General features: G+C 35.6%; 2 protein-coding genes across 2 annotated transcripts in view; one reads left to right on the top strand and one right to left on the bottom strand.

Moving 5' to 3' along the window:
- Nucleotides 1–2,472, top strand: part of PACC1 (proton activated chloride channel 1) — a 44,395-nt gene extending 41,923 nt beyond the window's left edge. Inside the window, exon 10 of the mRNA XM_058539810.1 lies at nucleotides 45–2,472. The gene's annotated coding sequence lies outside the window, so the exon portion shown is untranslated. The remainder of the gene's footprint in view (nucleotides 1–44) is intronic.
- The window catches only part of PPP2R5A (protein phosphatase 2 regulatory subunit B'alpha), a 70,208-nt gene that overhangs the window by 1,219 nt on the left and 55,727 nt on the right, over nucleotides 1–13,262 (bottom strand). The window contains exons 5-12 of the mRNA XM_058539808.1: nucleotides 12,862–12,992; nucleotides 11,450–11,509; nucleotides 10,415–10,523; nucleotides 9,695–9,748; nucleotides 3,281–3,331; nucleotides 2,866–2,985; nucleotides 2,650–2,777; nucleotides 1,759–1,860 (exon numbers count right to left, since the gene is read on the bottom strand). Of these exons, the coding sequence (XP_058395791.1) occupies nucleotides 1,759–1,860; nucleotides 2,650–2,777; nucleotides 2,866–2,985; nucleotides 3,281–3,331; nucleotides 9,695–9,748; nucleotides 10,415–10,523; nucleotides 11,450–11,509; nucleotides 12,862–12,992 (755 nt within the window). The remainder of the gene's footprint in view (nucleotides 1–1,758; nucleotides 1,861–2,649; nucleotides 2,778–2,865; nucleotides 2,986–3,280; nucleotides 3,332–9,694; nucleotides 9,749–10,414; nucleotides 10,524–11,449; nucleotides 11,510–12,861; nucleotides 12,993–13,262) is intronic.

Genomic DNA, 13,262 nt, shown 5'->3' with positions numbered 1-13,262 from the left:
TGTAGATAAACCAAAATTTTTGTAATCAGAAACTTTTGTTTCAGAGCCTCAAGAAACATGCTGTTGGGCAAGTTTGCTGGAGAAGACATTTTTCACCCACGTTTCACTTGAATCCCTCTACTAAAGCGTTTGAGGCCAATTCCCTGGAGCACCTCATTGCTCCCTGTCACTCTCCTAAGGGTAACAGCATGTCTGTGCATCTCCCATACCAACTGAAAGTTACTACTTGCTTTCCCACCCCTACAAGTCATCACATCACCACCAGGACCACTGTATCGTCTGTGCTCTACAGTGACCCAGTCCTCTCATGTTAACCTTCTCACGGAAGCCTCCTGCCGTCACTGTAGTAGTCATGACCACTCTCTTACAAACAGGACTGAAGGGCTGGCCACGAGGTCAGTCTGGAGCCATTTCCAGGTAGAATCCACATCCTCTGGCACCACATCTCTCGCCACTAACCAGGCTGTATCTTACTGTCTCTTATCTCTTATGTGTCAAATGAAAACTTCAAAGTTCGAATAATCTCTCTCTAAAAAAACCAAAACTCAAAATATTTTATATGTTGTTTCAATTACTTAATTTCAATTCTAAGGAAACACCTCTGAATAACCTGGACCAAACTATTCTGAAGGGCTATATGAACATGTGAAAACAAACATGGGCTTATAGTTCTGCAATTATGTACAATTTAAAGGGACAAAGGTGCTCCTTTATGCAGATAGTAAGATGTAATGATTATTTTTAGTCATGTAAAATATACATTTTTCAAATATAAGTTTCATATGATCCTAATCATCTTTTCTTTCTTCCCATTGCTTCCTCGGGCTCAAACTAGGTACCTAATTTCTATACTTGCCTGAAAAGTGCTGTTTAAAAGAAAGAATACATTGAGTTAGTTGTTGATGGACTAGGATGGCCTTGAGGAAGAGCTGTCCTTTCTCTACTTGCCACAAGAAAAGCATGACTAGGAACTTATGATCAGAATAGATCATCTTTTCCTCACAGCACAGGTAATATACTTATTAGAAGTAAATGGTAGCTATTATCCTCAAATGACAGGTGGGCTCAGGTACAGTGATTACTGCCCTCCCCCCTTAAGTTTCAAATAAATATATGAGAAGGAAGTAATTTTTAGATTATTTTGTAGTAATTTATGAAGTTCTCAAAAAGAGGTAATCACTAAGCCAAGTTCCTAAATGCTGATGTGTGCTGTCATTTATTCTCTAAAATATATATATTATTGCAAGGAACAAAATATTAATAGTACTGAGCCAGAGGCATATCATGTGAGTTCCCTCTTCCCAGAAGAGAACTATGCTGACTTTAAAATACCACCTTGTTAAGATGTGCAGCTTAAAAACTATACAATTATTGTGCAAAGAGCAGTTGAAGAGTTAACGCTCACTCTGGAAGCCCGTGTAGACAAAAACGATTTTCATAAATATAAGAAATCGAATTGTATAAAATAGTGTTTAAAATTCAGCATAAATTGTATTTCACAGTGCAGATGCTACCAGACTGATGAAGTCTAAGGCTCAGAATAAGATAAACAGGATTTATGATCCACATTAAAATCATAATCTAACCATTAGGGGAAGTTTACCTGGAAATGACTTAAAAGTGTTTAGAGACTTTCAAATTGTAATGCTTAATGTAACTGACTTCTTAATTTTAACTTAGAGAAGATACCTTATTGAACTGAATCACATTCAACTAACCTAAAATGGATAGATAACTGTACTTAAAAATATCAAATACCTTTGTCTTTCAGCTTTGTATGAGCTAGTAAGGTCATCGAAAAGCTTGCCATTCATTTCCATTAGAGTTTTCAGCACATTGTATACCAATGCTACAATGGTCCTAAAACGAAAATAAGGTAGCGCTAGGTTATTAATGCTACTAACAGATAAGAAATGTAACACTATCATTTCTGAAATGGGTTAAATGCTGGCTGATTCCCTTAATCCATTGTAGCGATGATAACTGAAGTGCAAGAGGTTTAGTGAACTTGCTCAAGCTCACACAGCCAGTCGCGGTAGAGATGGTCTGTCTGATTCCAAAACTCATGTTCTTCCCACTGTATCACGCTTAGATTAAACTAACTAAAAACGTTATGGTTATCTTCATTTCTGCTCTAGAGTCTGTTGTCTCAAACCCTGAGTAACAGCATAAAAAGAAGATGAAAAAGGAGGCTGGCCTGGTGGCCTAGGGGTTAAGTGCGCACGCTCCGCTTCGGTGGCACAGAGTTCACAGGTTCGGATCCCGGGCGTGCACCAACGCACCGCTTGTCAAGCCATGCTGTGGCAGTGCCCCATACAAAGTAGAGGAAGATGGGCACAGATGTTAGCCCAGGGTCCGTCTTCCTTAGCAAAAAAGATCCAACTACCATAATTTGTAAGAAGAAAAGTAGAAAGCAGGATCAGGGAGATTTGCAATTTTAAATTGAAAGTAACAACATAAAGATACATACATTTAAAACTTTATAAAGTACAAAATAGAATGAAATAATGTGCTGTTAACCTTAGAATTAGTTCTAACCTTAGAAGAAGCTCTGTAATAGGTTTCCCATAGGAATTAGGAGATCAAATGACCAAAAGGTTAAAAAAACAAAAACACAAGAATAACACAATCAACATAAAAGATACTTACGGATTCCAGTGTTCTTTGGAGATTTTGTACAGACTACCAAACATAATTGGCAGAATTTTATCAATATTTTCCTCAATCAAACTAAGAATATATTCATTATTCCAGAAGTACAGTGCCCTTTCTGCAACCTAAAAAAGACATTTAGAAATTTCAAAACTAAAAGAGAAAAGAAGTTAATAGTATAAAATAAAAATGGCTTCACTGAAAACATCATACCTGAAAATGAGAACTGGATACACACTTGGATATCTGCTTAAAAAGGGGCTCTTCAATTTTTTTGAACTGTGTTGGTTCAATGACATCTAAGATTTCTTCAATTTCTCCTAAAAACATCACCTAGGTTAAAAAAATTTCTTTTCAGAAACATAATATGACAAATTATATGATGTTAATGTTGAAAACATACAAATGAGAAGGTTAACCTCCAAATTACACAGTGGACAAAAAAGGTCTTGATGGTATATGCAATTTACTGTAATATACAGGTATTCTACGTTAGTCTCTCTAATCCCCGCAGAACGTCTCCCGGTTGGTAGCAGCGACACTACAGCCAGCTCAAAGAAGCATGGTTTATAGCCCTGAGATTGAGAAGTTCTAATAAAATGCACTATTTTTGTTGAACAAAACTCACCTCTTTCTGACTGCATGTTTTTGGCCAAAATTTCAGCAATCCTCTGATCACCTGCAAAAAGGGAAAAGTTTAGCATGAATTAATAAGCAATGAAGCTGGTTAATCCCAAGAAATTTTTAATAATTGTGATTATATTAATATTCATTCTGAAGTAGATCAATATGATTCAATATCTAAGTGTATCCCCAGACTGTGCTCAGCTTTAGACTTTTACTGATTCAACAAGTATTTATTGAGTGCCTTTGTACCAGATACTGTCCTAGATGCTAGGGAACACTGATGAACTTGGGAGAGATGGGGTCCCTGCTTTTCATGAAGCAGGGAGACCAACATAAGTTATCAAACATATAAATAAAATAATTTTAATAGTAAGTGCTACTTACTACTAAAAAAATAAAGGAAAATATGATAAAGCCTTGGGAGGTGAGGAAGGGAGGTTATTTTAGGGAGAAACTAAGGAACAGATAATTCCTATTATTTACACCATCATGAAGCACCAAAAAAGCCAGAAAGCTTCCCAATTTATTTCATGGCTAGCACAATCTTGATAACCGAAATACAACAAAACACAAGGAATCACGAATTTAAGTGAACAAAGTTGCAAAAATTTGTATTAAACTAAATATAACAGTATATTAACAGAATAATAGTACCTGCCTATTATAACTTATTCCAGAATTCCAGGATGGTTCACTCATAGGTGAAAAGGGGGAAAAACTATATGATCATCTCAGAAGATTCTGAACAGTTATTTGATATTTTTGATTGACTATATATCGACAAAAATTTAGTAAGCTAGAACTAAGGGAATTTATCAGAAACCATCAGCAATCATCTTATATAATAGTTTCTTGAAAATAGGCTGTAAAACCATCTGGGCCTAGTGCTTTTGTGGTAATAGATCTTTGCCAGCCTTTTAAGATATTGGTGTGGTCCAGTAATGAAGAACACTCATTTATATTAAAAATGGGAAGAACATCATTCTGGAGCCAATCCAGTAAGATAAAAAGGATTTGATAAATAATGTTGGAAAGGAATAGCAGAATTATACTTATTTGTCTAAGTATATAATAATTATCTACCCCCTAAATATTTAAAAAAACTGAAAAATTACTAAAATGAATAGGAAAATTCAATATGTGGCCAGATAAAAGATAAATATATAAAAATCAATACCTTTACAAAACAAAGTATCAGTAATAATCAGATGAAAATAAAAAAGATGCCTTCATAACAAAAACTACCTAAAGAATAGAATTTGCAAGAAATGTTTAAGATTTATATGAAGAAAAATATAAAACTTTACTGAATATCATGAGACTACAAATAGATGAGATGATTTAATGTTATACAAATATTTCTCCTATACTTAATCTATAAATGTAATATAATTTCAATCAAATACCAATTGAATTATTTTCTGAAACTAGAAACACTCTAAATCCAAAAATGTAAGGAAATAGCCAAGAATTTGGGGGGGGGGTGATTAGGGGGAGAATTAATGGAATGGAACCTGCACTACTGGTATCAGCAATTAAAACAAGATGATATTAGCATGGAAACTGACAGAAAAGATAAATGAAATAGAAGAGTATGTAGACAGACTCAAGTATATATGGAGTTTACCATGGGACAAAGGTGGCATTTCAGTTCTATGGGAAACAAATTAGTCAATTTAGTGGTGGTACTTGGACTGGTGGGTCACTATAAAGAAAAAAATGTAACTCCTTTGGTAGGCAGACCCCTAAAATGATCTCTTATGACCCTTCCTGTATTCACACTCTTGTGTAATCCCCTCCCCTTAAGTGTGGGCTATGTGACTTGCTTCTAACCAACAGAATGTGGCAAAAGGGGCAGAATGTCACTTCCATTACTAAATTACAAAAGATTGTGACTTCATCTTATTAGCAGACTCTCTAGAACCTTCTCATCTCGCAAGCTTTGATAAAGCAGTCTGCTATGTTGGAGAGGCCCACATGACAAGGAATTGAGGGTGGCCTCTGGCCAATAGCCAACTAGAAACTGAGGCCCTCAGTCCAACAGCCCTTGAGGAACTGAATTCTGCCAACAGCCATGTGAATTTAGAAGCAGATCTTCCCTCATCTGAGCCTTTATATGAGACCCCAGCCCTGGCCAACACCTCGACTGTGGCCTTGTGAGAGACCCTGAAGCAAAGGATCCAGCTGAGTCATGCCTGGATTCTTGATGCACAGAAACTATGTGATAATAAATGTTTGTGTTTTAAGCCATTAAATTTTGTGATAATTTGTTATGTAGCAATAGAGAACCAATACACTTGCTTACCCATCACACAAAAATTTTGATTTCAAATGGTGTAGTGGGTTGAATGGTGGCCCTCCAAAAGATATGTCCATGTCCTAATCTCCAGAATCTATGAATGTGACTTATTCAGAAATTGGGTCTTTACAGATATAATTAAGTAAGGATCTGAAGACGAAATCATCCTGGGTTCTCTGGGTGGGCTCTAAACCCAACAACAAGTGTCCTTATAAGAGACACACAGAGGAGAGACAGAAGAGGAGGCAGCAATGTGAGACTGGAGCTACGCAGACACAAGCCAAGGAACACCCGGAGACACCAGAAACTGGAAGAGGCAAGGAACGGAATCTCCCCTAGAGCATCTGGAGGGATTGCAGCCCTGCCGACGCCTTGATTTTGGACGTCTGCCTTCAGAACTGTGAGAGAATAAATTTCTGTTATTTTAAGCCACTAAGTTTGTGGTAATTCGTCATGGCAGCCTACGAAACTATTATAGATGGAATAAAGTTTTTACAGATAAAAACTAAATCCATAAAACAACTAGAATATGATGCTGGAGAATATTTTTATAATCTCAAAAGGTAGGAGGATTCTTCTTAGCATGACGTCAAGGCCAGAAACCATAATGATGAATAGATTCCACTACATAAACAAAATTTTTTTTCTAGTTCTTTAAGGCAAAGATTAAAAACAGTATATTCAGGGCTGGCCCAGTGGCACAGCGGTTAAGTGTGCGTGCTCCACTTCAGCGGCCCAAGGGTTCACAGGTTCGGATCCCAGGCACGCACCGACACACCATTTGTCAAGCCATGCTGTGGCGGCATCCCATATAAAGTAGAAGAAGATGGGCATGGATGTTAGCCCAGGGCCAATGTTCCTCAGCAAAAAAGAGGAAGATTAGCATTGGATGTTAGCTCAGGGATGATCTTCCTCACATGCAAAAAAACCCAAAAAACAGTATATTCAAAGTTAAAAGAAAAACTTGAAATGGATAAAGAATATAATAGGAAAAGAGTTAAAAGTAGGCAAAGGAGGGGGCTGACCCCATGGCCTAGTGGTTAAGTTTGCGCACTCCACTTTGGCAGCCCCGGTTCGGATCCCAGGTGCAGACCTACACCCCTCATCAGCAGCCATGCCGTGGCAGCATCCCACATACAAAATAGAGGAAGACTGGCAGAGATGTTAGCTCAGGGCGAATCTTCCTCAAGCAAAAAGAGAAAGACTGACAACAGATGTTAGCTCAGGGTGAACCTTCCTCAAGTAAAAAAAAAAAAAAAAAGTAGGCAAAGGACACAGAAATATAAGTGACCAAAAACCATATAAAAACATGGTTCAATCCCTGTAATAATAAAAAAAAGCCAACTAAAGTAATTAGACTATTAGACCTATTAGACTAGCAAAAATTTTAAAACTTAATATTCAGCATTGGTTAGGGTGAGGAAAAGCAGGCATCTTCACACTCTGGATTGGAATATTATTAAAACTTTTTGGAAGGCAATTTGGAATATGTTAAAATTTCCATGTACTCTTTGACCTAGCAACGTGGTTTTGATTTTAATAATTTGGTTTTTTAAAAAATTAACATACAGTAAAAATTTTTTTTCTTTTTCTGCTGTACAGTTCTGAGGGTTTTTATACACATATAGTTTTGTAACCAACTCCAGAGACAGGACACAGAACAATTCCAACACACTAAAACATCCCCTCACACCCAACAACATGTTTATAACAATGAAAACTCCAATAACTCAAGTGCCCATTAACTGAGGATTGATTAAATATATTATGGTAATCCATATACTGGAATTTGATGCTACCAGTGAAAACATGAAGCAGAGTAATAGGGAAAGATATCCACAATATATTGGGAGGTGAAAAAATCTGGTCAGCACTGTCCCACTGTTAGTTTAACCTACACATAAATATATTCATAGAAAAAATTTCTAGAAATATATTCACCAACTTACGTGGTTATTTCTAAGGGACAAGATTGCAAGGAACTTTCTCCACATTGTGCTTTATGATTTTGTATTGTGTGAACTAAGTCAATACACATTACTTTCATAAACAGAAATAACAAAGTCATTTCCATTTTAGAAAATAAAATAATTTCAGGGGGCCGGCCCGGTGGCGCAAGCGGTTAAGTGCGCGCGCTCCGCTGCGGCGGCCCGGGGTTCGCTGGTTCGGATCCTGGGCGCGCACCGACGCACTGCTTGGTAAGCCATGCTGTGGCGGCGTCCCATATAAAGTGGAGGAAGATAGGCACAGATGTTAGCCCAGGGCCGTCTTCCTCAGCAAAAAAAAAAAAAAGAGGAGGATTGGCGGATGTTAGCTCAAGGCTGATCTCCTCACAAAAAAAAAAATAATAATAATTTCAATACAAGATTTAGGTACATAAAGAATGTAATAAGCTAGCCAAAGCTCTGACTTACTTATTATTTGTAGGAAGCTTTGATATGAATGCCAGGTTTGTAGGAAATGAGTATTAAGGCTCAAATCCAAGTAATATGGCTGTAATTTTGGTGCTGAAATGGCCTATGGTAGAAATTGCAAGATCTCTATATCTACAGATCTCTATGAATTGAAAAATATTTCCTTTGTCAACTTGGACATTTACCTTACTATCTCCTCATCCTGCTCCAACTCTCATTAACCCAACTCACCTCAGCCAGATGTATGGCCATCATCCCTCTCCCTAATCTTCTACTCCTTAAAAAGAAATCACCTGTCTCCCCTAGCCACCCCACATTAATTTAATTATATTTAAATTATATCTGTTTACTATTCATCAAGCATGAACCATGACTTGTTATGAGTTTTCTTTGTCTCAATTCTATTGAGAGTTATCATGGGTTTGTATTACATTTTAATCCACTTTAGAGGTTTATGTGGTTTCATGTAAATACTGGGCTTCTCATTCTTCTGATTTGTCTTTAAACTGTTTTTCGCTGTTTCCAGAAAGAACTGTAAGTCTAAAAGTCTAAAAACTCAAGACACCAAGGAATGTAAGAATATCTTTTGTTCTGTTACACAAAGCTCAAGTCAAAGTGGGAATAGTACGTAAATAATTTTTTCAAGCACCTCGAGGCATAGCCTCAGAAAGTTCATAATATAAAGAAAATCTTATAATTTAAATATTTCAAACCATTTGCTTTTCTTCAAGAACTCTTAGTTTAAATATTTAGATTTAGAATACCTAGAAAGCACTCTCAAAATACTTATTTCACCAAGGTTAAAATGTTTTCTAGGGGCCTGCCTAGTGGTGTAGTGGTTAAGTTCGCGCTCCACTTTGGCGGCCCGGGGTTCGCAGGTTCGGATCCCAGGTGCAGACCGACTTGTCAAGCCATGCTGTGGCGGCGTCCCATATAAAGTGAGGAAGATGGGCACGGATGTTAGCCCAGGGCCAGTCTTCCTCAGCAAAAAGAGGAGGCTTGGCATCGGATGTTAGCTCAGGGATAATCTTCCTCACAAGAAAAAAAAAAAGTTTTCTATGCTATTTCTCCCTACCTTCTCTCTTCTTTTTCTTGAATCTTCAGTCAATTGTCATGATAACATTTTTATTCTCTCCTGAATCTTCATATTGTAGGCAAATAGTAAGCAGTAGAACTCAAAGACTGAGTTGCTATGCTGATTCATAAAGTAAACAACCTTTATTCCAAGATTACAGTTTAATCACCAAAGGCAAGGAAATGTTTTCAATCCCTATCATGTGGTTTATCATTAATAAGAGGGAAAATCCTATTTCCAAAATTAAAACAAAACTCAAGGGAATAGTTTTTGGACCCTCACAGTGTGTTTTAATTTTAAAAGATAAAGGAAGATCAAAAAGATTATCAGTAAAGATAATATGTATATAAAATTTTACTGTAGTCATTTGATCCTGTCATCACACATCTCAACTACTATATGTTAATATTAATCTATATTTAAGTTATTCAAGACATATCTTATAATTCATGAGAACTCCCCCTCCCAACCCCATTCTCTGAATGTAGATTAACCTCACATTCCTTCTTCTACATGATTTTAAAGTACATTACTACTTCTGTTTGATAACTCTATAAGGGTATGAAGAAAGCTACAATGAAATGCTACAATGTAGACCAAAAACATAAAAATAAATAGAACACTTACTGGTTCTGTTAGTGTTGTATCTTTCTCCAGGAACTGCACAACACAGTAGGCTAGCTAAAATGTAAGGGACAGTTTATAAATATTACTGAGTGAAATAACATTTAGTGATGCAGGATCTTTTTATTTAGCTAACAAAAATGACTACCACATTTTGACAAATTTTACTCTAGTTTAACCCAATATATGAAAAGGAATATCTTCACAATTTTGTAACTTTTTAACCTTGAAAGTAACTTCTAGTTCAAAAAAGATACTTTTTTGAGTAGTTAACTTCTGAATATAAAGTTAAACGAAATAAGACTAGAGCTAACATTTTAGTTTTTCAGGATGTTGCTACATGTATGCCTATGCTAATATGATATTATTCTCTAAATATTAACAGAGAAACTAAAATCATTCTCTAACTAGGTTATCACGGCTAGACGGAACAATCTGCAGATTATGTGGGATTTATTCAAAGTCACATAGTTAATTAGGTCAGGGCTTGGACTAGAAAAGAACTTGATATTATCTTTCCTATATCTACACTTAAAGTACATTGATCTTATTTAATAATACTATCATACTTTTAAATTATAATAAAAATTTGCTTTGGGCAACTTACAAAGGAAATTGCTTAATTATACTTAAAATTGCCGCCTCAATATTTTTCAGTTTCTCTGTCTTTATATCAGTCTTTGAAACCATATTCATTTCATCTGAAATTTTTCTGAAACTTACCTGAGCATGAAACAAAGCTAATCCTTTTGCAGTATGCATAGGAATAAGAACCTTCATTAGAAATTGTTTATGTTCTGCTTTCAGTGGCAATGCAAAGCCATTGATAATACTGGAGGGAAAAAAAGGCAGGGGGAAGGGGTAAGTAGTTACCACTTTATCTCTAAAAGTTATTATACCCATGAGTACATAAGGAACAGTGCCCTGCTTCAATCCTGGTGTAGAATGACTTACTCATCTTCAAACTACTTTGAAGTCTGTTCCTCTGTCATTCAATGATCCCAAAAGAAAACCAGGACTACCAATTAATGTCCCAGTAAGCAATTTCTATCTTCATTTCCTATAAGGCCTATCACTTTATTTATGCATTGTTGCCTTTATTTTTCCTGCGTAAAGCCACAGGAGAGTCAATATCACAATATTGTTAGAATTTTCAACATTTTCTGAAGTAAATGGGTAGTTACTCTTACTTATTGAAAGATCTGAAATTAAGAAGTAGTTCTTTCCATAATCATTCTCTAAATATTAATAGAGGAGATGAAAATCATTCTCTAAATATAAACAGAAGAGTCTAAACTTCTCTCAATACTGCTATGTGGTGAATAAGGAAGGCAAAATGTTCATGTAAATTAAAATCAAAAGCTGTAGATTCTTTTAAAAAGAACAGATGGATTAAGAATGGTCTATCAACATCTGAACAAAAATTCTTGTAACTTCATCAAAGATTCACTATAGCTTATTTCATCTCTTCCCAATCAGATCCTATAAATTTCTGAGGCAGTCTGGCAAGATCAGGCATAAAACATGCCACAGCTTCAAAAGCAGGAAGCCTCTTCTGAAACAGATGTCTTGCATGGCAGTACTTTAATATGCTGACCCCCTAAAAAGCTATAATAAGAATTCAGTTGAGAAAATATGTCTTGTGCTTTATATTTAAACTCTAAAATACGAAATAATGTCTCTGACCCCAGCTAAGATTTTAATACATAAAACATTCAAAGTTACTTAATTCTCAAAAGAACAAAAAAACAGACCTACCTTCCTAATATTTCAAGGAGTTCAGCAACACCATTGAAGTGTTCTGTTTCATATATAAACCTGAATTTAAAATAAAGATAGATGTAATGAAAAATCAAACATCAGAAAACAGAGAGAGACAGGAAGTCAGGACATCAATCCAAAGGACAATGTAAGAAACATACCAACATGCTTTAGGAATTCTCTGTAAGCTACTTTGACCCAAATCAGTTACTTCTTAGCAATCTTATAAAAGAAGGTCTATTTCCTATTAAACCACATATACTTTTGCTAAAACCTGCTATATATTAAGGTAACAATATAATTTCACCTAGAATATTTTATTTTACTTAAAAATTTACAAGAGAAATGGTTTTCTCAAAAAAATACTTTTCAAAATAGGAAACCTCTACTCATAGGAAAATCCAAGAGAAAAGGACCCATATGTAATAAAGCCACTTTCATTCAGAATTTCTCTAAACCTACACAGTCTGCCTAGCTTTCCAAGATGAGGATGGCCTTTAAAGCAGGGAGTCATAAACTCAAATGACTACAGGACAGGGAAGGTATCATAAACGACTCAGATGGACTTAGGAGAGGTCAAAAAAGAACTGGAGAAAGATGCTCTTTCAAGAGGGGGCAGCTATTACTCATCTCTAATTGTTACAGTGTGGGAATGCTAGCCTAATTTTGCCAGATCTTCAATTAAAACAAACAAACCAAATCTGAAATGTGAGTATTAAAGCGAAATCTTCTAATCTGAAGCAACTACTTAACAGATTATTATTTACAAAGTAGTAAAAAGATAGGCCCCATATAAATTTAATTAGCTTTGTCAGAAAATCAAATGAAAGCACTTCCACGAGCTATTGATTTATATAGTATTTACATACAAATTTTTTAAACAAAAAGCTCAAAGAAATAGATAACTAGACAAATTCTCTTCCTCTCAATAAATCTTAAACATGAATACGACTGGTATTACCTATTAAAAACTGTCTTCATTACTACTATCCACTTAGATGAGAAGTAGGTTATTTTATTTTATTTTTTTAATTTATTTTTCCCCCAAAGCCCCAGTAGATAGTTGTATGTCACAGCTGCACATCCTTCTAGTTGCTGTATGTGGGACACGGCCTCAGCATGGCCGGAGAAGCGGTGCGTCGGTGCGCACCCAGGATCCGAACCTGGGCTGCCAGCAGCGGAGCGCGCACACTTAACCGCTAAGCCACGGGGCCGGCCCAGAAGTAGGTTAAAGTTTCTAAAAAGTTAGATGCAATCAAATGATGTCCACAAAATAGGCTAAAAATGACTCAAATACTGTCACTTAATTTGCATATTTCAGCTATTAAAAATTAACCTAAAGGAACTGGAATAAAAATAAAATGTGGAGGGGGAAAAAAGTGCTATATATGAATATACGACCAATTTACCTGAGGAAAATGTTGTTAATTTGTTTTCTGATGAATGCTCTTAATCCCAGAAATTTCCCATAAATTCGATGCAGAACAGTCTTCAGGAAGTCACGTTCTCTGGGATCTTCACTATCAAAAAGCTCCAGGAGCTTTAAAAAAAATCTGAGAAATTACTTTTTAAAAATAATCGAGCTAAAATTTCACTTTATTCTACTTTTGTTTTTAAGATAACCCATGAAATCTTGAAAAAATTTTTAAGGATTCTGCCTTATCAGATTGAATTTATTCTTGCTAGATAATGCAGCTAAAGAAAAGTTTAGAGAGCATTTCTCTTCACTTATTTCATTTCAAAAAAATGACACAATAAATAATATAAAAACACAATAATATAAAAAGTGGAATGTTTTTTGCCTTGCCAC

Source organism: Diceros bicornis, chromosome 4 (assembly GCF_020826845.1).
Source record: "Diceros bicornis minor isolate mBicDic1 chromosome 4, mDicBic1.mat.cur, whole genome shotgun sequence".
In the NCBI taxonomy this organism is placed as follows: Eukaryota; Metazoa; Chordata; class Mammalia; order Perissodactyla; family Rhinocerotidae; genus Diceros; species Diceros bicornis.
The sequence above is the reverse complement of the archived record's forward strand: the minus strand, read 5'-3'. Positions and strand labels throughout refer to the sequence as shown.